General features: G+C 42.8%; 2 protein-coding genes and 1 long non-coding RNA gene across 9 annotated transcripts in view; 1 reads left to right on the plus strand and 2 right to left on the minus strand.

The window, feature by feature from the left end:
* LOC142361635 (uncharacterized) overlaps positions 1–8,564 on the minus strand; it is a 43,368-nt gene extending 34,804 nt beyond the window's left edge. The window contains exon 1 of the long non-coding RNA XR_012764274.1: positions 8,356–8,564. This is a non-coding gene — a long non-coding RNA (uncharacterized LOC142361635). The remainder of the gene's footprint in view (positions 1–8,355) is intronic.
* Positions 1–24,030, plus strand: part of WDFY4 (WDFY family member 4) — a 146,424-nt gene that overhangs the window by 97,160 nt on the left and 25,234 nt on the right. For 6 of the 7 annotated variants that reach the window (XM_075423362.1, XM_075423366.1, XM_075423364.1 and 3 more), the window contains 7 exons: positions 948–1,010; positions 12,626–12,668; positions 13,461–13,580; positions 14,153–14,270; positions 14,963–15,072; positions 21,402–21,555; positions 23,161–23,252. In XM_075423362.1, coding sequence (XP_075279477.1) covers positions 948–1,010; positions 12,626–12,668; positions 13,461–13,580; positions 14,153–14,270; positions 14,963–15,072; positions 21,402–21,555; positions 23,161–23,252 — 700 coding nt within the window. Of the gene's footprint in view, positions 1–947; positions 1,011–12,625; positions 12,669–13,460; positions 13,581–14,152; positions 14,271–14,962; positions 15,073–21,401; positions 21,556–23,160; positions 23,253–24,030 lie in introns of those variants that run through there. The other variant, XM_075423368.1, reaches the window with a different exon arrangement.
* Positions 2,956–3,750, minus strand: LRRC18 (leucine rich repeat containing 18). Its single transcript, XM_009943831.2, has one exon. The coding sequence runs from the start codon at positions 3,733–3,735 to the stop codon at positions 2,956–2,958; it is 780 nt and encodes a 259-aa protein (XP_009942133.1). The 5' UTR covers positions 3,736–3,750.

Genomic DNA, 24,030 nt, shown 5'->3' on the forward strand with positions numbered 1-24,030 from the left:
CAGAAAATATTTCTCCATATGTGCTTATCTTGTTTGATGGAACTTGAATGTAAGACTATGAAGTGATTAATTTGCACTTTGTTTTCTTGCATTTTTTTCCTACTCCAGTTCTGGTCATTATATCAGGTTTACTTTCTCTGTCCCTTACACAGGAAAAATACTTCAATATGTAGTTCTTCTTGTGGTAAATTCTGAAGCCTGGACTGAGGATTGGTACTGTTAATTTCTAAACAATCATAACAATTTCTTCTGCTCCTGAAATCTCTGAGCAGTTTCTAGTGGAGTATTGCTTTAAAAGTCAATGCAGACTTCTCTGTTCTTCCTTTCTAAACTGGATGCATAGCATGGCTACTTAGAATCAACAGGTTCTGCTCCAGAGCCAGATGCTTTGTTTAGCCCTCATCTTTGCTGTCCCTCAGCTCAGCTCTCGGGGGAATCTTGCAGAAGCCGTTCAAGATAATGTTTGGATCCTCAGATACCTGTATTGCCCCTCAGCTAAAGGTCACCAAACCTATTTATTTCAAGGGTTTAATATGTCTGATATCATAAACCCCCAGTGGAAGTAAATAGGAATGGCTGCGATATGGGTTGGTATTTCTTTCTGCCATTTTTACTAGATAAATGTCTGAGTGGGTTCTCATTCTCTGGCTTTTATTAACAGTACCTTAAACCACCTGATCATAAGTCCACAGTCTTATATATTAATTCAAGGCCCTATTTGGGAAAAAACCTGGTTTTATCTAGACAATAGGCAACTTCTTAACATTAAATGTATGGTTTTGCTGTGTTGTCTTGCAGCTTTGTTCTGTGTCAGAGTGTCAGTGAAATGCTGTGTCACCTTTCAGGAAGCAAGTTGCTGTCAGGACACGACATAGATTATATACGTATGTAATGTATACAGATAGCCATTGAAATAATTGTAATGTGACCTTTCATATCTCCTATAGGTTTTGCTCTTTCCAACCTGCTTTGAAGTCGAAGGGGATAACAGAAGAGTCCCTGAATATAAGGTAAAACATATGAAACATTGGATAACTGTGGATAACAAGTGCAATTGTATGAATTAATTGCACTGTAAAAAGAGCATCTATTGCGCCTCCTATTTTAAAGATTCAAAAGTGTCCCCAGAACTTCAAAAAGCATTCTAGTGTACAGAATCCACAGTATGAAGACATGAAGAATGTGTTGAGTAGTTCACTGTACACAGTTGATTAATATTTATTGTCTCCTTAATATGACTTTATTGGTAAACCCTACACAGATAGTTAGTGTAGGAAAGAGACAGCGAGGTGGGGTCAGAGCTAATCCATAATTCTTCTGCGTAATGGCCTCTTCATTCCGTGCTTAGGGCAGACAGTGATATATGTACAAATGGATGTTTTGGCATATTATAGTGGTGCTGATTGTGTCATGCAAGTTAGAGATCACTGCACCCAGGTATAGCAATGAAAATCCCAGATAACTTGCTTATGCAAAGTCTAGTGCCTTACAGTATAAGCTGAAATAAAATAGATACAGCATAGTGCCACTGCCTAAGTAATGATCTCAGAAGAGTCGTGCTTAAGTGGAAAGCTAGAGAAAATTACCCCAGTGGGCATGCTTCCCTTTACCAAGCTCCAGTCTGGGAACTGAAGGACTGGAGACTTGATGAGTTTACTTTTCCCTTCTTTGAATGCTGGAGCCACTTCTGAGTTAGAAGAATTCAACAGCAGTACAAGGGGCTCCTTCCCCATCTGGAGAGCAATGGCCATCTTCCATACTGTCACAGCTCTTCCTGCCCTACCTGAGACAGGGAGGCAGGCCAGACTAAGGTCTTTGCCCAGACAGACACACTATTAATAATTACACAGCTGAAGCATGGAAAGAACAGGAATCATAGGAAAACATTTGACTGTTTAGGGAAAGAGGAAAAGTGGGCTGCAATCCTTTGAAATTCCACTGTCATTGCATATGAATTCATCCCAGTGAATGACACCACCCGGAATGTTTTGCAGGCAAGGAGTTCCCAGTACTGAGGCTAAGCTGACTAACAGGAATGGAGCAGTTCATAGTGCTTTCTTAGTCCTGAGTCTCACCAAAATACAAGCAGATTCTTGTGTAGGGCACACTGCAAGCATGAACATCAGTGACAAAAAAAAAATTCCCTGCTCATGGCAGGGAGGTTGGAAATAGATGATCTTTAAGGTCCCTTCCAACCCTTACCATTCTATGATTCTATGAAAAAAGAAGTTACTAATGTGATCTATGATAAGACGTTGAAGTAGTAGCATTTTTGGGAAACCCTGTATCAGTTTTTGCATAGTCCATAGGAATGATACACAGGAGTTCTGAATCCCATGCTCTGCTGTAGCCATTTAAAAAATGATAACGGGCTGTTACTGGACAACTGAGTACTTTGCTGCTGGCACTTCATTGTTCATTTAAATATACATAAATATTTGCTGCCATCATATGTTACTACGGCCACAGCTGGCATCTCTTCTCATGTCGTGCTTGACTGCTTTTATAATCTGCTCATTGCTTGTACCTGTATATTGCTGTTTGCAGGCTGCCAGCACTCTCTACCCTAGGGATGAGATTTAAGCAAGTGAATGCATGTGCTCAGGTGCACACATGCATGCACACAGGTGAACAGAAAGCTAAAAGTACTGTGGGGACACCAGATCTGATTTCATCCATTCACGAGCTGACACCAAACACCAAAAGCTGAAACATGGAGAACATGTTGTAGGAATGGGCCCAGTTGCTAGCGAATGATCCTTCTTTTCCCAAATATACATCTGTTTTAGTTGTTTTGGTTTTCATTATAGAAACCACACAGATCTGCTGCTTCTAAAACTGAGTAGATCTGTAAAGGAAGAGAACTGCAGGAAAATGGAGGAAGAAGGAGGACAACTTTTTATTAGCTTGGGCTGGACGTCATGAGACATGGTCTGTGGAGTGTCTTGGTAGATTTCAGGGATGTCTGCCTCTTAATCTCCATTCTTCTTCATTATCCTTTGCAGAGGAATTGGGTGTAAGGAGCAAAGGGAAACTTGGCTTCTTTGAGGGGCTGGATGTCATGTTCTTTAACTTGCTCAGCTTGTCCCTCGCATCCTGACATATCTTCAGGCAGGAACAGCACAGGTCTTTCTCTGGTACTGTTTCCATGCATTTGATGGAGTCGGCATGCTCTTCTCGCTTTGTTGAATCTGGGAAAGGGTTTCTTTTTGCATTCAGTTTCATGAGCTTGGGGAGCTTTTTCACACTGTTTGGGATAGTGGTCAAGGCATTATCAAAGAGACCTAGCTCACTAAGTTCTTTCAGGGCCCCGAGGCTGGTGGGAATACTGTCAAGACAATTCAAGCCAAGGTTGAGAATACGCAGATTCTTGAGAAGGTTCAATTCTTCTGGCAGATTTTTGGTGGTTAGCTTGTTGTTGCATATATTCAGGTAGAAAATGTTCTGAAGTGTACCTATCGCCTCGGGCAGCTCCTTGAGCTGATTACTATGCAGGTCCAGCCAGCGCAGTTTCTGTAACTTCTGGATGCTGCTTGGAATCTTTTTTAACATGTTTCTGCGCAAATCAAGTTCATCCACATCAGCCAGTTTCAGAATGCACTTGGGGAAGGTGGTGATACGCATCTTACTTAAATCAAGACGGCGCCCTCCATCTAAACATATCCGGATGGAATTTTTGGCAGTTTTCAAGGTAATCTTCTTCCCTTTTGAACCTTTTGCTTTCCCCTTGGCCATCTCTCCACTGAGAGACAGACAGATGCACTAGATTCTGTGGATGAAGTGTAGGAACTCCAGTAAAACCTTTGAAAGCAGTGGCTGTTACACTCTAATTAAAAACAAAAAATCACTTAGGTATAAATTAACATGTGACTGCTGGACTCTCGAGAAATCTCTTTTTTTAAGGTCAGGGCTTTTCTACCCTGGAGATGTGACCCTGGATGTTCTTTCTGAAATTATTTTGAGTAGGTGAAATTCTAATAATTTACAGTATTATTTTATTGTATTGTAACACCTATAAAGCATTACAGGGTGAAATTACAAGTGGGAGAAATTCATTGTCTTTCATCCCTAGATACTGATTTGAGCTCAGCATGTAACAAAACTGAATGAAACGTGTTATTATCCACCAGCCGTTTAAGGACCTAAGCAGAAAGTATTGTGGGTCTCAATCCAATCTTTAGGGGCTGCACTAAAAGAAGTTGTCCAAAATTGTATGTACCCTATCAGACTTCTTTACAGGCCGGGTACCTGTTGACAGGTTGGTTAAACATCCTGTTTAATGACCTGAGATTTGGGCTCTTAACACCATTGAAAGATTAAATATTTAAAGGAAATTACTGAGTCTTGTTTTAACCAGGACCTCAGGAACACAGTGGGCTCCCAGATTTCCCAGGACTGCTTACAGTTCACACATCACCTTCAGGGCAGACTGCAACAGGGGGTCTGTGTCAGTGCTGCTCAATGACACGTTAAACCAGGCCTTGGTAAGTGTCTCCTGTGCTTTCAAGGACAGACTCTGGATACTCTAACCTTGTCTTTCCGTCCGTGCTGTGGGATAGATGGAGTCCCACTGCAAAGGTGCCCTACCCTCAAAACATGTGTGTAGGTGTTCTGGTCAGACTTTTAACTCATACTGATGCTCAGCATGTGCTATGTGCCTGTATGAGTAGTAGCCCACTGCAGTCTCAGGTTTGGTGAACAATGTCTCTAATCAAAGGCCGTTAAATATGGCTGCTAATTATGGCTAGTGACAAAGGAAATAGGCTGATTCTCTGGAAATGGATGACAATGTCCCTCTCAGCCAGAGTGCAGAGAGGAGCATCTCAGGATAGTCTGGGTGCTCTGGCATTTAATTGTGAAGGGTCAAATTGCAGCTTTGATGAATGATTGTTTGGGATAAAATATGGATTTGTCTACAATACATTTCCCTATTAGAAAGGCTTCATTACAAACCCTCCAGGCTTTTTGGCTACTCATTAATCATGTGAAAATACATGAAGGGGAAGCACAGCCTACAACTAAGGCATTTCAGCTCTTTTTCAATTACATGCCATAGCCAAGAATAATGCAAAAGCAAGAGGGTTCTCTGTCAGTTACCACCCACCCTCCTGGGAGTTCTGTAACGAGGCAGAGGCTTCAGAAAATCCTGGAAGCAGCACAGTGGGGTCAGTCTTGCCCTGAGGATATGTTCCAAAATTGGATCTTTGTTATTTTATGTAAAAAAATTTAAACACAGTTAAATCTTTCTGTGTACGTCACTCCCATGTTTCTGTCTCTCACTAGTACTTACAGGGTCACATTACCATTATATCTGAAGGCCTCTCAATCTTTGCTATTTAACCTTACGGTGCCCCAGGGGCAAAATCAATGCTATTCTTTTCATAGTGTAGACTGGTAACTGAAGCAAAATACAGTGGAAAACTAAGCACTTTTTTCACCTTCGTTGAAGTTAGCTTAAATAAGTTGCCCAGGAGTGGGTAGGAAGTTCTGGAGATCAAAACAATAGTGTTTTTTAATCTCTGTTCACTCATTTTAACATTCTGATGCAATATTCTTGTTGTCAGTTCTGTGAAGATAAAGTTCAGCTGCATGGAAAATGCCAGAGCCCTGCTGCTGATACAGGACACCTTAAGTCCCCTAGTGGTGCATAGAGGGTGACTACCAGGCTTCAGAAAAAGATCTGCAGGGCAGCTTCCTTACACTTTGGCGGGATGAAAGGAGACTTTCTGTTTCCTTTTATGTGAACCTGATGACCTTTGGGTCTAATTTTCTTTTTGTTTGAATTTTTTGTCAGATAGGTTAACAAAAACATTCAGTGCATTTTGATCTGTGAAATTTTTCAGCCAAGTATGCATTTTAAAAGAATGAAAGGGAACCTCAAGGAAAAATAAATATTTTTTTCTAAATTCAAAATGATAATTGCTTTTAAAATGCTTTTTAAGACTCTCGGAAAGAAAACATTTTGTTCAGTCCCTAGTAATTATTTTCTATTACTTTTCATTTAAAATCCAAGGAGGGAACATTGATCCAACACAGTTTTCTCCCTTAAAAATACCAGCTAACCAAAAATCAGGCTAGTTCTGCAGTTTCCTGGTGATGCTGGTTCCCAGTGCCAGTGTCCCTTGGTGCTCCATGTGCCCAGGAGCAGTAGTGGGAGCCCAATGTAGGGGGCTGAGCACTGGAGTCTTGTCAGGAGCAACAGTACAGTTCAACCTACCAGGTTTGGGCACTTCTGTTGTCAATAACCCTTGTCAACTTGTAAAGTTTGAACCTGGACCTTTTGGATTTTTAAGAAGTCCAGACAAACAGATCTGCATAATTTTCCTGAAGACAGATCTCTGTGTATGATGCACTTGGAACCAGATTATCTTTAAGGTCTCTTCCAGCCCTTACCATTCTATGATTCAACCACCTCCTTTAGTCAGATTTTTTAAAATCGTACTGTGGGCCTCTAAGATGCACTTCTCAGGAAAACATGAGACCCTACGGCGTGCTCATGCTTACCAAGTGCTCTTTCCTTTGGGTTAAAAGTTGAAGGCACATTTCAAACTTACAAAAAAGGTGGTTTGCAAACCCAAAGATAGGCATTTGTATTAGAGTTCTGCAGAAACACTGCAGGGAACCAGGCAACCTGAAGGGGATTAATTGCTCTCTTTCTGCATACTTGTTAACTAATTATCAGTGTTTCACAGAGCTGAATCTGGAGATAATGGAGCTTACTTAGCCATGTCTCATTTTCTTTAGCTCTGCGTAAGAGCTGTAGCCACTGATATTAAAAGGACCTTGACTAGAAAACTCTTTCCCTTTTTACCCACACTTGGTAAAATCTTTAGTCTGGATTGGGCTTTTGAAAGCTCAGGGCTAACCCCAGAGCTGTAGAAGTATTCACAGGCCCAGACCTTTGAGGCTGTTTTGGTTTTGGCTGCCGCCGGCAACAAAAAACGCCACGCGCCCCCCCCCCCCCGCCACAGTGAGGAGGAGAATGGAAAGAAAAAGGCAGAAACCGGTGGGTCGGGATAAGGGCAGTTTAACAGAACAGCAAACAAAAGGGAACAGTAACAACAACAGATAAGGAGAAAATACGACACAAACTCGCACAACAGACCCGCTCTCCCGAACAGGACTGGCGCCGCGCGCTCCCCAGCTGCAAGTGAGTTCCTGCCGCGCCCCCCCCCCCCCCCCCCCCCCCCCCCCGGAACTCAGCGTGATGTCACATGGTATGGAATACCGTGCTCTGTTTGGCCAGGTGGGGTCAGCCCCCACCCCCCGGCTGTGCCCCTTCCTGAAGTTCAGTGAAAATTAACCCTGTCCTGGCCAAACCCAGGACAGAGGCTGACCTGGTACAGAAATTAATAGAAAATGTGTGTCACGGGCATCATGCTGACTGTGGTGCTCTCTGTTGCTGGGAGCTGCAGGGAGGGAACAGACTTTGAACATGAGGACTAGGACTGTCAGCGTTTTTCTGAGGCAAGGAAGGATTGGAGATTACTCCTTACTGCACTTAAGCACTTGCATAGGGCCCAGTAGCTTAACCCTGTCCGAAGGAGGAGATCCAATCTTAGAACAATACAGATTTGGACCCTGATGATGCAGTCTCTTCTACCTGAACCTCTGTTCTTCCTTTCTCAGCATAGGGCTGGCAGGAGCAGAACAGGCCTTCTGCCTGTGACACTGTCTGGGTGTTTCAAGACCTCCTTCTCTGTGGTTCTGCCTGTTCTTTTCCTCATATAGGTTGCTGTTTCCTACTTCGCAGCATCCAAAGCTGCACAGAACCATCTTGATCCCATCTTGAGCTAGTCTGTGAGAAAATGTTTCCTCTGTCTTTCCTCCTGGAAGTCTGTGTATTGGAGAGCAGGCTTGCCAAGCCCAGCAGAGCTACATGTGCCCTGCACCTCTCTGGGGGCAGGAAGACAGTCACGAGACATGTTCTAATTCACCCATGGAATAGCTCTATGAAATACTGTCACATAAAGCTTAAAACCAGCATTTGTACAGTGAATGATTTTGCATGAAGCTAAGCAATTCTAGCTAGGGTAGATTTTTATTTCCTTGCTTACAAGCCTGTTACCGTTTCTTTGTTGTTGGATACGACCTGTTGTAGAAGAAAGATTAATTCACTGACTATCTTAAATTCAGTCTCTTGCTAACAGCCAGGTTTAGGCTAAATCCTGCCATGAGCAAATAGACAAGAGAGAGGTTTCCTTTCTCAGTTTTCTTACTTTTCTGGATCACTTCAGCCACTGTGCTATCACACAGTGCAAGGTCACTTCTAAAATCAAGACCCACCAAGAATAAACAAAAATACTGATTTATCTTAGCAATTCTGCCAGACTGCCCCCCTGCATAAGATCTTACCGTCTAGCTGCTAGGAAGACTTAGAAGGCGAGGTATAGATGTCACAAGCTGCTTCTTTTTTTCAGAAGTGTGGGATGAGCCTTCACAATCTGTTACTGTGCAGCTATCCTCTGTCTACTCTTCTTTGAATAATTCTTTCAGTCTATAAATAAACACACAAGCAGGGAGCACAGGACAATTTCCTTTTCACAGTCCTGTGAAAGTCTGAATCGTACTTCCTTGACGGAAAATGGCAGCCCTTCAAGAAACTTGTCTATGTGAGTGTGCGGGGGGAGGAGGAGTGGCAAAAAGGATTTCCCCAGCTCCAGGGTCCCTCTACTCAATTATTCTTCCACAGCCTTTGAAACTTCTGTTCCTAAGCAACAGCAATGTTAGGTCCTTGGAGATCATTAGCATAATGTTTGGTTCCAGCAAGCAAGTTCAAGCTGGAGGGAAAAGAACTGAACAATATGCAGTGACTGGAAATGTTAGATTTCAAATTATGCAGAAAGAAAAAGCATCTGGACCTGGTTAGAAGCTATTTGACAGCTTCTAACGTTGCCTTAAAATTTGGCTATTTAATTTTTCTTGGTTATAAGACATTGTGTGATACTTGTATGTGTGTGTTAAAGCTCGCAACATTTGTGATACCATTCTTAGCACGTGCCAGATCAGACAGATACAGACACAGGAGGGAAGGCTCATTCAGTGGTGCTGCAGAGAGGATATGAGCTGCAGTTTATATTCATCTATCTGTGACCCTTTGAAAGTGCAGTTGGCACAACAATTTCCCTTTGTAGCATGTGAATTTACTGGAATTTGTCTCTATGACTGGGACTACCAAGCTCCAGCTTTTAGTAACTGCTTGCAATAATTTCAAAGTACTATCTGGAAGAAAAGAACTATGGAAGAGAAATAGCTCTGTGTTTTGTGGTAGGTATTGTTCACAGGAGATGCAACACAGAGGTCCCTCTCTTGCTGATAATGGGTCTGGGATATTATTGGCATAAAGAAGCTGATAATGTTGATGTGCTTGCCTGATTCCAAGGTTGGAGATTGCATTCAGCTCACCTCAACTAATTAATTTAATGGACATTTTTCTTCTATGACCTGAAGTGTGCCTGAGTGTAGCATTTCCACAGTGGAAATGTTATCCCTTTGTCTGATTTAAGCCTGTGAATATACACGGTGCAAACAGTGTTCTGTAAATGAGGGGCATTCCTTTCTCCCTCCCTAGCCTCTTCAAGACATCCTACTTCAAGGAGCCCTACTTGAGTGTTATTTATAAATTTTGTATTACATCTTTATTCTTTGAGCACAGAGTAAAAGTTTACCACTGACAGTCACTCTCCCTATGACATGCTGACTCTCCCTAAGCCACTTGCCACTCTGATCCTGAATGAAGTGCCACTTAAAGTATGATATTTAAGAATACTGTTTGTCCTGTCCCAGTGGGGTATCACTGAAAAGAGTTTGGCCCCCATCCTCCTGACACCCACAACATTCCCAGGGTAGTCAGCCCCCAGTGCTGGAAGATAGGGAAGGAGTGTGCAACAAACCTCCCATAATCCAGGAGGAAGCAGTTAATGACCTTCTATGCCACCTAGACACTCACAAGTATATGAGGCCGGATGGGATCCACTCAAGAGTGCTGAGGGAACTGGCGGAGGAGCTGGCCAAGCCACTCTACATCATCTGTCAGCAGTCCTGGATAACAGGGGAGGTCCCAGATGACTGGAGGATTGCCAGTGTAACACCCATTTACAAGAAGGGCCGGAAGGAGGATCCAGGGGACTACAGGCCTGTCAGCCAGACCTCAGTGCTGGGCAAGATTATGGAACGATTCATTCTGAGTGCGCTCACCAGCCATATGAAGGACAACCAGGGCATCAGGCCCAGCCAGCATGGGTTCATGAAAGGCAGGTCCTGCTTGACCAACCTGATCTCCTCCTACGACCTTGGTGACCTAGCTGCCCATGGTTTGGATGGGTGTACTCTTCACTGGATAAAGAACTGACTGAATGGCTGAGCCCAGAGAGTTGTGGTGAATGGAGTTAAATCCATCTGGTGGCTGGCCACAAGTGGTGTTCCCCAGGGCTCAGTTTTGCGTCCGGTCTTGTTTAACATCTTTATCAATGATTTGGATGTGGGAATTGAGTGCTCCTTCAGTAAGTTTCCAGATGACACCAAGCTGGGTGGGAGTGTCAATCTGCTTGAGGGTAGGAAGGCTCTGCAGAGGGATCTGGACAGACTGGATGGATGGGCTGAGGCCAACTGTATGAGGTTCAACAAGGCCAAGTGCCGGGTCCTGCACTTGTGTCACAAAAACCCCATGCAACGCTACAGACCGGGAGAAGAGTGGCTGGAAAACCACCCGGTGGAAAAGGACCTTGGGGTGTTGGTCGACAGCCGGCTGAACATGAGCCAGCAGTGTGCCCAGGTGGCCAAGGAGGCCAACAGTATCCTGGCTTGTATCAGGAACAGTGTGGCCAGCAAGAGTAGGGAGGTGATCGTTTCCTGTACTTGGCACTGGTGAGGCCGCACCTGGAGTACTGTGTTCGATTTTGGGCCTCTCACTACAAGAAAGACATGGAGCTGCTAGAGCGTGTCCAGAGAAGAGCAATGAGGCTGGTGAAGGGTCTAGAGAACAAGTCTTACAAGGAGCAGCTGAAGGAGCTGGGGCTGTTTTGTCTGGAGAAGAGGAGGCTGAGGGGGGACCTTATTGCTCTCTACAACTACCTGAAAGGAGGTTGTAGTGAGGCAGGTGTTGGTCTCTTCTCCCAGGTAACTAGCAATAGGACGAGAGGCAATGGCCTCAAGTTGCATCAGGGGAGGTTTAGATTAAACATTAGGAAAAATTTCTTTACTGGAAGAGTGGTCAGGCACTGGAATAGGCTTCCCCAGGGAGGTCGTTGAGTCCCCATCCCTGGAGGTGTTTAAAAAACATGTAGATGTGGCACTTCGGGATATGGTTTAGTAGGCATGGTGTTGTTGGGCAGATGGTTGGACTTGATGATCTTTTCCAACCTATGATTCTATGATTCTATGAACTGATTTCCTTAGTAATCCTGTCTTTGAGGAGGCACATTGGGATTAATTTAAAGATGTACACTCAAAGGGAAAAGCATCTCTTACCACCAATTATGTCGTATCATATCAGTAACCCTATTTACTTTGGCAGATCAAAAGTTTCTTTAATCCAGAAGCTGTCACTTACCTTGGTTTGTTCTCTAGCAGTTGCCAAGGGCGAGTCCATGGCCTTCAGATAGTGACACACCTTCTATCTCAGTGTAGTTGAAATGTCACTTTTGTTTGCTCAGAACCTTTGACCCTTTCACATTTTTAGATGAATTCCCTTGTTCAGAATCTGCCTTTAACTCGTTTGGGTTTTGTTTAAAGTTTCAGTAAAAAGTTGCATTTAGACAACAAAGTGGAAAAAACACATTTACTCTATTACTTTAAAAATATTAAAATAGCAACCCATTTTTTTAGAACTACATTACTTTCAAAGTGCTTTACACAAAAACAATATGGATATGTGATATGGGACGTGAGATACCTCTGTTTTCAAGCTAGTGTTTTCAGAATGCTTCAGAAAAGCATGAGCCTTTGAGAATAAGGCACTAGAATAGAAACAGGCAGCCTTAATGGTACCTGTCACTAGCACTCTGGCTCTGCAGTGGGATGAGACTGGGAGCACAGGCTGGTTAGCAGCATGGCTTAGCTCCGAACAGCTGAGGAGGTCGATGTCCCCAGCTGTCAGTCTGCTTCTGTTGCAGGGCGCTCTTCTCTGCCTGTGAGTCAGCTTCTGAATTCTTGTAGTTTACCGTATGGCATCACGGCCACAGTTTGCAACGATATCTTAAGGCAAACAGAATCCATCCTTAGCACCACCACCCTACTTCCTTCTATTTTCTTTCTTAAATATCATACTTTAAGTGGCACTTCATTCAGGATCAGAGTGGCAAGTGGCTTAGGGAGAGTCAGCATGTCATAGGGAGAGTGACTGTCAGTGGTAAACTCATCAGCCACCTGAAGCTGAGCTATCCCTGTTCATCAGGCGAGCCTTCCTTCCTGCTGAAGGCAGTAATGAAACTTGCATCCTGCAGCACTAACCTAACTGATGACACTCTCTGGTTTTGGAATTATTTGGTCAGTGATCAAACATTCATCTGCTATTGGTCTTCTCTCGTTTCTGTGGGATGAGAGCGGGGGGCACAGATATTAATGTGTTGACTTTCTCCTATTATTCTGAAGCAGATTGTTTCAATCGAATATTTGTTCCATACAGGAAACACTCAGGAGGGGAAAAGACAATGCTCCAGAAGTGGCAGGTAAGCTAAATCTTGGCTGGACATGGTTAAGAGAAGAATATCTGCACCTGTCTGTGTGTCCGCGCACAGATATTTGTGCATATACGTCTGTACTTTAGGGCTTAAGCTGTTCTCTCACTGCTGGAGGTGAGGTTATTGGCAAGAGGAGCAGAGTATTTATGTCTGGCTATTGCAGAGGTTTTGCTTCTGCTGTGAAACATATGGTGCTACTGTCTGGCAGATTAAGTGTGATTTTATGCACATTTTTAAACTGAATCCAAAGACAGTCACCTAGTTGAATGACACAGATCATGTGTGCATGTAAATGAGTGCATGTCTTGTTTTCTCAGATGCATTTCTGAGCTGAGACATGCATTTACTTTCCTGTACCCCGATCTTGGTGACCCAAGACATACTGAAGAAATCTATATCTTCTTGTTTATATGTAGCACTTTCTGGAGTGTTTTCTGTACAGGCAGTTGCCCAGGATTTTCCAGATTGCATGCATTTGGCTCACTTTTAAATTGGGATAAAATGCTCTGTTATGCAAATACAACATAAAAACAACAGGTGATTATAGACAAATGCAAATGGCCTGTCTGAAGAAGAGCCAGAATGAACTCAGATTCTGTTGAATGGATCATTCTAGAAGAGACATTGTGCTGATCTGAATGGCAATGGATGATTGATTGCGGTTTTTATAAATCTTGTCTTGGTGGACCCGGGAACCACAGAACTCTGAAGGTGTCTATAAGGCATGGTTTCCATGGGTGGAGTTAGGAGATTTTAATGTTTGTTTCCTTTCCCTGGCAGAAGAGGGAGATCAGCAACTTTGATTACCTCATGTATCTGAACACATTGGCTGGCCGCAGCTACAATGACTACATGCAGTATCCTGTGTTTCCATGGGTCCTTGCTGATTATCACTCCGAGGTCAGTGCTTGCTGCAGCGTTCTGTACTTTCTACGATAGCAACCATACAAAGGTTTGTTAAGTGATGCCATTAAAGCCGAGGGGTCTAGACCAAGGGTTCAAAATTTGAGATAGTTAATTTGAACTGTATTGATTCTTTATAGGCTAGCTTTATCTTGAAATCGGCATGCTGAGGATCATGTTCTGCCTCAGAAAGGTGGATGAACATCTGTTAAATACATACCTAGATAAGGGCAGGGTGTATTGGTTCAGCAGATAGGCAGGGACAGGCTTCTGTGACCCCTGACAAGTAGGTTTGGACAGAAGAGCCTTGAGAGCAATTTGTAACCTGCCAGAACCTTTATTTGTGAAGCTCCTTGTACATGCTAGCCTTTCAGTGGCACATGCTGCCACTCTTTTTCCAAGTGCCATCCTAGTTTTGGAGACTGGTGTTTTAGTACTGAGTCTGTGGCCTTTTTATATAGGTGAAACTTCCAACACAGCCTTGCACCTATCTAGTGTCACTGAGCTAGTCATGATGTCTAAGATTCAAGAATCTAAAAATCCACAACTTTGCTGGTTTTGCTTTTCAGACTCTAAACCTTGCTAATCCTCATACATTTCGAGACCTGTCAAAGCCCATGGGAGCACAGACTGTGGACAGGAAACACAAGTTCATCCAGCGCTACAATGAGGTGGAGAAGACTGAGGGTGAGTGTTTTGGGAGACTAACAAACAGCAGAGGCTTGAGTCCCCTCAGGCCTTTGGGGATGCTGGTGAATCCCACCCAAAACCTTCCCAGAGCTGTGGTGAAGGGAAGGACCGTGTCAAGGAGGTCCACTTGCATCTGGATACAAACTGGTTGGGGATTCAAAGAGAAATTACTCCTGCAAGCACTGCCTTACATGCCTTGTACTGCTGCATTCTGCCCTCTTCCCTTGGGCAGGAAGAGATGCTACAACAAAAAGCAATATTCTCTAGAAAAGACTGCTCTGGTAACCAAGCTGCATGCATTAGTCTTGTCTGTTAGCTAAGCTGCCTGTAGAAGACTGCAGCACACAGCTTAGCTAACAGTTATTGTAAGAAAAGGAAACACGACGTTGAGGCTGTTCACTTGGCTGATCAAGAACTTTGTTGGTACTAATGGGAAAGAGGATAGCCTAGAAAGTTAAAGGCCTTATTCTTCAGAAAATGAAATGTGAAAGGTAAAAAAAGAACATGCAGAGATTGTAGTAACTGTGCACATTCAATGGAAATATGCAAGGTGTGCTTTTGCTCACAGATCCTTGAACACATCTGCTTTATCGACCCTCTCCCTATTTAGTTGTGCTGTGGTAACTGAATACTATGGGCTTGAAACGGTGATATTTTGCACTGAAATCTGATCTGTGTCCAATTTCCAGGAGACCTGTCAGCCCAGTGCCATTACTGTACTCACTATTCATCAGCAATTATAGTCGCATCTTACCTGGTCCGAATGGAGCCGTTTACCCAGACCTTCTGTTCTCTACAGGTAAGGGGGCAAGATAGCTTCCCTCCTACACCTTGTTATGAACCATGTAGCAAATTATAGTGGCTGTGTAATGAAGGCAGATTAATTCTTTTGACATTTTCTATATACTCTGTGTGGACTCTGGGCTCACTGAAGGCGTTATGCTGCGTCTGTTGAACTCAGCGAAAACATCTTAATGGGAGCATGATTGATGCCTGATAATCTTGTTTTTTTCTGAGGGAGAAGGATTATTTCATTTTGGTCCTGTGATGCATTTTGTGCAAGCTAAGGTATGTAAACACCTAGACAGCGTTTTATGACCTGTCTGAACATAAGTTTCTGACTTTGGGGCATATGAGACTTTCATTCTCAGCCCAAATGCCTATACAGTAATGTGGTTACAGGCAAGCACCTGGAGCTGGCTGTGGTGGCATAAAGAGCATTCCTGGGCCAGATGAAGATGCACAGGTGCTGGTGGGTGAGGAATGATAGAGATCATGGCATCAGCTCCCTGAAGGAGAATTGGGGTGAGACTACAACCAGTGCTCCAGAAGGAATATTTTGGTTTAGCTTGTTCTGAACTTGCCACTGTTTTATGGTGCCAAAAGCACTCCATATGGAACTGAATTTCATGCAAACTGAACTTTGTGCTTAGCTTTACCAGCTGGTCAGCACACAGGGAACCAAATTTCCTGACTGGCCTCTTCAGCAGGCAGTTGGTGACACACAAGCACAGACAATTGGGCTGTAGCAGATGTTACCCTTATTTCTGTAAAATGTGTTGTGTTATCGCAGATTCTACTAGTAGGACAGGTCCTCAAAAGCGTTTTTTTAAGGAGTCTCTTGCTGAAATCTGCCTATCCTTGTGGAGTGATGTGAGGGAGACAGCTAGGCCAGAATATTCCACATTCAGACGCTGCTGTACGTATGGCCAGGAATGGCCTTGCCTCCTGAAGCTCTCCAAGTGCTTTGCTGTTGTGCTTGTCTTTTTTCTTTTTTTTTTTTAAATGAACTAATACAAATAAAGCACTGTGCTAATTAAGTAATAAGCCCTATGATGTCGGCTGTTACCAGCAGTAGCTGATGGGTTAGTGAACCACCTGAGGCAATGGCTACCATCGCACTCTGTGAGCCATATGTTAGCTGCAGTCATGAACAACTGTGGAGCAGTTATTTCTTGTTGTAAACAACAAAGGCTACTGTATCTCACTGGCACAGTTTCCATGCATAACAAGTTCCCAGTCTGAGTAGCTGCTTTGCAGCAGTGTTTATGTGTGATTAGCAGGTAACAAGCGTTTTTGTGGGGATAGTTCTCTTCAAAGGCTGATGAGATTTCAGGGACTCAAAGTTTTGTCTGGATATGGATCCACTGCAACTGTTGAACTTCTTCCATTCTCATTCATTTGCTTTTATGTTACTGCATGTTCAGCTGAGCTCATCGCTGTCATTTCCCCCAGGTGACTGGTCCTATAGTGGCTTAGGAATTGCTGACTGTGAGATGCAGTCAGGCAAACAGCAGACCTGAGAACTGTATGCCTAAGTCAAGAGTTGGTTGGAAAAGGAGTGCTCCCAAACTTAACACCTTGGAAGGGTGCCAAGTTGGGAGCTGTGAAAGCTTCTCAGCATCTTAAAAAGTGGAAAGGCTACGCTTATAACTGCAAACTGCCAGTCTGAATGCACATGGCAAGGAAATGCAACAACTTGGGTGCACCCGTTGTGAGAAACTGATGTTGACGTACTATTCTTTTTCTCAAGTCAAAGAATTGATTCGCATCTGACCACAGAAGAAGACACTGAGGAAGCATTGCCTCTAGTAAGGCAACTGTAGACAACTTTACAAAAGCTTATTATTTCAAATTTTATTTAAGTGTATTGAGATCTGACTCTGGAGAAAAGTGTGTATGTGCTTTGCATGTTATATTGGAATGGATGAAAGACTGCCTCATCAGACAGGTGTTATACCTTTCATTTCAGATTAGTCAGTCACTAAGGTAAAGTTCCATTTTACCTTAGTGGTCAGACATTGGAGTAGGCTGCCCAGGGAGGTGGCTGAGTCCCCATCCCTGGAGGTGTTTAAAAAACGTGTAAATGTGGCACTTTGGGTTATGGTTTAGTAGGCACGGTGGTGTGGGCTGGATGGTTGGACTCGATGATCTTAGAGGTCTTTTCCGACCTACAATTCTATGATTCTATGATTAGTCAAGTACCTCCCAGAATTCCTTTCAGGTGTTGGTCTTCGCACCACAAAAAAGCCACAAAGTTTTCTATGTTTAGTGTATTCGTTTGAAAGGCATTCTAGGACCACATGCCTTCAACAATTAGTGACATTTGCTTTTGATCCACCTCAGATTTTATACGCTTTTATTCTTATCCCTGTGTAGTATTTCAGCAAGCAGGCCGATCTTCTTTCCTGGCATTTACCTCTCAAAGAGAATAGGGTTCTTACTCTTGACAGTGTCACTGACTCTTGAGCAGTCATTCAAGTACTGACTGCAGGTAACTACTTCTCAGCAACTCTGGGAGTATCGTAAGTGTTTGCACCTTCATAAGCACCTGTTAGAAACACTTTGAGGTCTTTGGGTTTAAAGCACCACCAAAGATCTTAGGATGCTTAGTTTTACAAGCGTGGGAAGTTCTAACTTCTCTCTAGAGATCATTTTGACTAGTTGCTTTGTATATGCCCTGCTGAACTGTAGTTTAAAAAGCATATTTTTCCAGTATTCCTGAAGACAGTATAAGGCCTCTACTGAAAGGAAAGAAAACAGACTTACTGTATCTAGCTATAGAAAAACCACAAGAGTTTATGTCAACTTGCAATCTAAAGGCATAAAGCAACTCTTGATTCTCTTTTTCCCTTTCAGTGCAGTTTTTGTATTCATAGAGAGAGAAAACTCATTAATTCTGATATAAATATATGCAAATAAATTTATTAATATAGGAAATGGGAAAATCAGTTATTGCTTCCTTTATAAATAATACAGGCTTAAGTTTTAAAGATATTACTTTTCCCTAAAATGAATTAGACAGCCCGAGAAAAAATCACAATTCTTCGTGGTGGTAATATCTTTAACCAGATTTGTCACACTAACAGCATTTCCTATGTATATATTATTTTTATTTAATACAGGTAATCTTTTTATTACAAATCATATTGTTTCTCAGGAGATTACCATCAGCTCTCATAAAAGCTGCAAAAAAAGATGAAAAAGCATCAATCACCACCAGACACAGTGCGCTGTGTGCAGATTAAATATACAAAGCCCTCTAATATGCTTCAATGAGTTACTTGTTAGCTGTTGATTTATTTATAGTCCTCCTTCTACTCTGTTTTAATTTCAATTTGAATTTGACTCCAAGGGTCCCTGCCTAGTAATGATCAAGAACAAGATGACCTTGCGCATCAGATTAACTCCAGCTAGGCTTATTCATGTGATTAGCCACTTCTTCACTCAGTCCCTTGAGTGGATGTGGGAAGGCTTCACAGTTGTCAGCGGTATAAGGAAGAAGGACATAAAATACAAGGAAGCAAAGTAGAACTGTGCTTTCATTAGGGATGAGGCTGGACCCAAATCCTGGTCAGAATTCACCTTGGGGGAAACAGCATCGGGGTCTTTCCATCTGGAATATGTGCTGGCTTTTTGTGGGAGTCTGTCTCAAAAGACAAGCAAAGACATGCGGGTTAAGAACTTAGGGTTTATTGACTTCTGTGTTTTGGTAGCTTATCCATGAGGATAGTTTCTCTCCATCAAAGATAATGGCAAAAGTAATTTCTTGACTTGCAGTTCCCAGACTTAGTAGAGTTTGCAAATCCAAAGGAGTTGCATCATAAGTGTGCAGGTACTTGAGGCGTCAAAAGGAAAGTGGTTATTTCCATCAGAAACCAATGTGGGGCGGTCCTGCACCTGAGGAGGAATAACCCCATGCACCAATACATGTTAGGGGCTGACCTGCTGGAAAGCAGCTCTGTGGAGAGGGACCTGGGGGGACAAATGAACCATGAGCCAGCAGTGTGCCCTGGTTGCCAAGAAGGCCAATGGTATGCCGAGGTGCATTTAGAGGAGTGTGGCCAGAAGGTCGAGGGAGGTTCTCCTCCCCTGCTACTCTGCCCTAGTGAGGCCGCATCTGGAGTACTGCATCCAGTTCTGGGCTCCTCAGTTCAAGAAAGATGAGGAGCTACTGGAGAGAGTCCAGCAGAGGGCTACGAGGATGGTGAGGGGACTGGGGCATCTCTCCTATGAGGAAAGACTGAGGGAGCTGGTCTTGTTTAGCCTGAAGAAGAGAAGGCTGAGAGGGGATCTTATAAATGCTTATAAATATCTCAAGGGTGGGTGTCAAGAGAACGGGGCCAGACTCTTTTCGGTGGTGCCCAGCAGCAGGACAAGGGTCAACGGGCACAAACTGAAGCGTAAGATGTTCCAGCTGAACATGAGGAAGAACTTCTTCACTCTGAGGGTGGCGGAACACTGGAACAGGCTGCCCAGGGAGCTTGTGGATTCTCCTTCTCTGGAGATATTCAAAACCTGCCTGGATGAGGTCCTGTGCAGCCTGCTCTAGGTGACCCTGCTTCGGCAGGGGGGTTGGACTAGGTGATCTTCATCTTCCAACCCCTACCATTCTGTGATTCTGTGAACTGCTGCTTAGGGTTCACCTGGTCCATGGGAGTGGGATCCCATCCTTACAGCATGTGGACACTTAGAGGTTTTCCTATTTAAGACATTGCAAGTCGAAGCCTCAGTTGACTGTTGTTGTGCAGAAGGACAGCATCCTCCTCATCTGGCACACACCAACAGTCTACAGGCAGAGAGAAAACTAACCAAAAGCTGTGAAGTTTTCTCAAGAGGTTAGCCATAAACAAAACCTGACTGCATCTCATGTTCATGAAAAGATTCACTCTTGCACCACCTCTGGGTTTTAGTGTCTTCATTCTGCAATCCTGCTGGCTTGTTCTTGCCTAGTGAAGCAACTTTGAGGACTGAATGGTTGAGGATGAGCAGTTATTCATACATTTTCACTGCACAGCAGAATTGTTTAAAGATACTTCTTCTATCTCTGACAATCTCTTTTGAGCCCTGGCAATGAGATGTAGTGTTATGTCCCATGACATACAATTCAAATTAATTAATCCTAATGAGAAATACATATATTAGCCTGGGAGTATGTTGCAGTTGGACAGATATACTGCTGTCAGTACCTGAAATTGGTATTGAGAAACAATTTGATTCTGTCACTTTATAAATTAAAAAGTCAGGGTTCTTCTGAAACAGTTTGTTCTTTCTGACAAACTAATTCAGATAATCTTCAAAAACTGAATCTCTATTTGGTTATTTTCATTATTAAAGAAATTTTATGTCAAAATAAATCCTTTCATGCTCAATTTAGGGATCCCTATATAAAGGTGGACCTGAATTTTCACAAATGCATACAATATCTCAAAGATCATTAGAAAATCCTGTAGGAGTTATGGCTACATTGTAAGGCATATACTCTTCATTCAATTAGTGATTTTTGGTTTTTTAATTTGTTTTTTCTTTTTTTTTTTTTATTGAGGCCTTAGTTCAGAGTGATGTCCGGGGCTACTAAGGCTGCTTTTGTCTAATGTTTGACTCTCATTAAACTAAACATGTTTAAATGCTCTTAGGACGCGAGGTAGTTTGTTTCTCTTTCCTTACATACTAATTCAGCTTGGGACCCAAACATTCTTCCCTTCTCCCCCTTTTTATGCTGTCCCCCCTTCCCATAAGGAATGAGCAGTGCCTGCAGGCTCCTGCCCACTCGGCCTTCCTGTTTGCCTGGACCTGAGGAATGTTATTTCAGTGGTACCCTCTTTCCCCAAAGGTTTTTCTCTGAAGGATTGCACATACGGTTGTTCACAACTGTGTGAGTCACAACTGAAGTGAAAACACTGAAGTTGTGTCCACTGCTTGCAAATCATTTTGGGATGAAAGGAATTAATTGCCTTCAGAAGCATTAATAATAGTGTACACTGGATATTCTCAAGCTACCATGATCATTTCTGCTTGCCTCTGTGTTATTGCAAGCTATGCTAAGACTCCAAGCTTTATGGTATTCTCAATCTACAAATCTACAAATTAGGACTAAGCCCCTAATATATGATCACAGTAAGTAGAGCTGGGACAGATCTTGAGATCTGCTTATGGCAGGGGGGTTGGAACCAGATGATCTTTAAGATCCCTTCCAACCCTTACCATTCTATGATTCTATGATTCTATGATATCACCTAGTAAAACATCTGATGAGGTGATTATTGCAGAATTGCTAAGATTCTGCATATATTTTTTATTTAACAGAATATTCACACTGCAGTCTTTTTGTCTGCCTTCATTTCACAGGGTGGGAGTTTTGATGTTGCAGACAGGATGTTTCACAGTGTCAAGAGCACGTGGGAATCTGCATCAAGGGACAACATGAGTGATGTCAGGGAACTCACCCCTGAATTCTTCTACTTGCCGGAGTTCCTAACCAATGCAAATCACTTTGAACTTGGTAAGTGCTAGAAGGGGCTTCAGTGCTTCCCTTCCACTCCCCAGCATCCTGACAGGGAAAAGATCCAGATCACATATTGGGAGTTGGTCCCTGGACTATGCTGACAGATGAGGCTCTCTAGCGATGGCAGATCATTTTTTATTAAAATAAGGCTACAAGAATATAAGCTTCTGATATCTGAATAATATCAGAAGAACTATGTTTCTAACTCAGAAGGGATTGTAGTTCCTATTAGTTACTGTGCAAAGGAATTGCACATTTTGTGAGACAAAATTAGATTTCAATATAAGCAAACTAGATGGCTGCTTTTGAAAATCTGGTTTGTATCATCGCGTCTATGTGGCTATGAACAATAGATTAATTTGACTTTTGGAGATGTATCACTTGTTGAAAGGTGATGGTGAAAGACTTTTTTTTTTTTTAATCTTGTGTCCCTGGTGATTAAAGTTGCCAAATGTCCTCACTATTTTCTTGAAAGGTTCTGCACAAACTACATGACCTGCTATATTATCATCCCGGGCCTCAAGCAGCATCAAAATCTCTTCTGAATGTACACGGTCCTAGATATTTCTGCGTCAGAGATGGAGGGTCAGAGAGAATCCAGAAAAAATACTGTTCAGATATAGGCATGGCAGTCCTGATTCACCTCACTTTACAGGAAATACACATCATTTGCAATACAAAACTGCTTTTTGTAGTGGACGAAGGTTGGGTTGTTATTAAGGTAGAGGAGAAACACCTTAGGAATCATCCTAAATTGGTGACAGCAAAGGAAACGTAACCCATGGTGCTGAAGTCTAGCTATAATTGTATTTAAGATCTCAGTGAAATGAGACATGCTAAGAAAAGGGCAGAATGGGAAAATGATGTTAGAAGATTGTTAAATGATATGAAACAATTGAGGTAGCTTCATCTTTAGAGGAGGCCAAGAAACAGAGCCCGGCTGAAATCAAGATTCAGAAACTGACCTGAGTGGAATCAAGTGGAGGGACCTAAAAAAGACAACAGAATCTTGCTAACATGGAAAAAAATATACAGGAAGATTTGATAACAGGCAAAGCCAAGAACCTGAATCTGTTCACTGCTAACACTGTCAGGAAACTTGCAGTCCCAGACCTGAGCCTTAACTTAGATTTTAATTCATCCAGTTGCACAACACTGTGCTCTGATTTAAGAGCATATGCTCACCTTCTTAAAGGAATTAGATTGCAAAGAACTTGAGAACAAAATCTCTCTCAGTGGCTGATTTACTAGGAATATCTGGCAGTTAGGCCCATGGGATTATGTATAAAAAGAAAGTTGTGCCAACAGGTTTGTGTTGTCTGAGTTTCCAGTCTGAGCTAAAATGGTTTGTGCTGAGGATGTGTGTTTTTACTGTATTAGTGACAGTTACCAGAACATCTTGTCAGTGCTTTATTACTAGATCAGAAATCCCAAGAGAAACTGGTTCTGCAGTGTTCTATGGCACTATATTTGATGTAGAACCTGAAAGAGTATGTGTGAAAATCACCTCAACTTCCTTTGACTTCAATGTTTTGGAAAAGCTGTTCCTATTTGCAATGTATACAAATCTTGTTTTTAATTCTCCCTTTGTAATTCCTGCAGGCTGCATGCAGGATGGAACAGTGCTGGGAGATGTGCAGCTTCCTCCTTGGGCAGATGGGGACCCCCATAAATTCATTCTCCTGCACAGACAGGTCAGTGAATATCAAGATTTGGGAGTAAATGCTGAACTGGGTTCCACTGAAAATGAAACTCTGAAGGCCAGAGTCACAAACCAAAATGTTAGATCCAAATGCATCTTGCCTTTGCAGAGTTCATGCTGGGTTCTAAACTTTGTATGTCTACTTGTCTGCCTAACAATTCACCTTGAATCAAGGCAAACCAGGTGAGGTTTGTATCTAGGACTGTGGCATGGACCTCTCTCAGCCGCAAGTGTATGTGAACATAACATAATGCATGCACTTGGCATTTATATGAGTGCAGTTCCACGTTGTTGCTATCCAGCTGTGTGTTTATTTAAACTATCTACCTCCACATCTGAGTCATGCCAGGACGGGGGGGGATGAATGTGATTTCTTGCTTTTAATGGAGTCAGCCTTGGCAATTTGAAAGCAAATAGCTTTAAGGGCCTGAGACCTACTCCAATTAGTGCTATCTGTTAATAGTTAGAAAGTCTTACTTCTGTATGATGTCACCTGCTACGTAGTGGTGAGTGCAAAGACAATTCTGTATGAAGGTTGCTGCATTGAATGGAGGCTTTGCCACTGAATATCTCGGTGCACATCTCTCTTTTTGTTGGAGCTAAAATGGAATGGGCTGTACTATAGTGCCACTGCATTATCTCATCAGATTTCCTCTGGCAAAAGGAGTCAATCTGCATTTGTGAGTCCGTGCAGATTATTACTGTGTACTAGAAGTGTGATGATTATATATGTCAGCGTTGGTGGGACTAAACAAAAAGGCCATGGTTTT

This window comes from Opisthocomus hoazin, chromosome 6 (genome assembly GCF_030867145.1).
Source record: "Opisthocomus hoazin isolate bOpiHoa1 chromosome 6, bOpiHoa1.hap1, whole genome shotgun sequence".
Classification (NCBI taxonomy): domain Eukaryota; kingdom Metazoa; phylum Chordata; class Aves; order Opisthocomiformes; family Opisthocomidae; genus Opisthocomus; species Opisthocomus hoazin.

What these genes read in the sequence shown, in the direction of transcription:
- LRRC18 (XM_009943831.2), bottom strand. Translation starts at nt 3,735, where the DNA reads ATGGCCAAGGGGAAAGCAAAAGGTTCAAAAGGGAAGAAGATTACCTTG.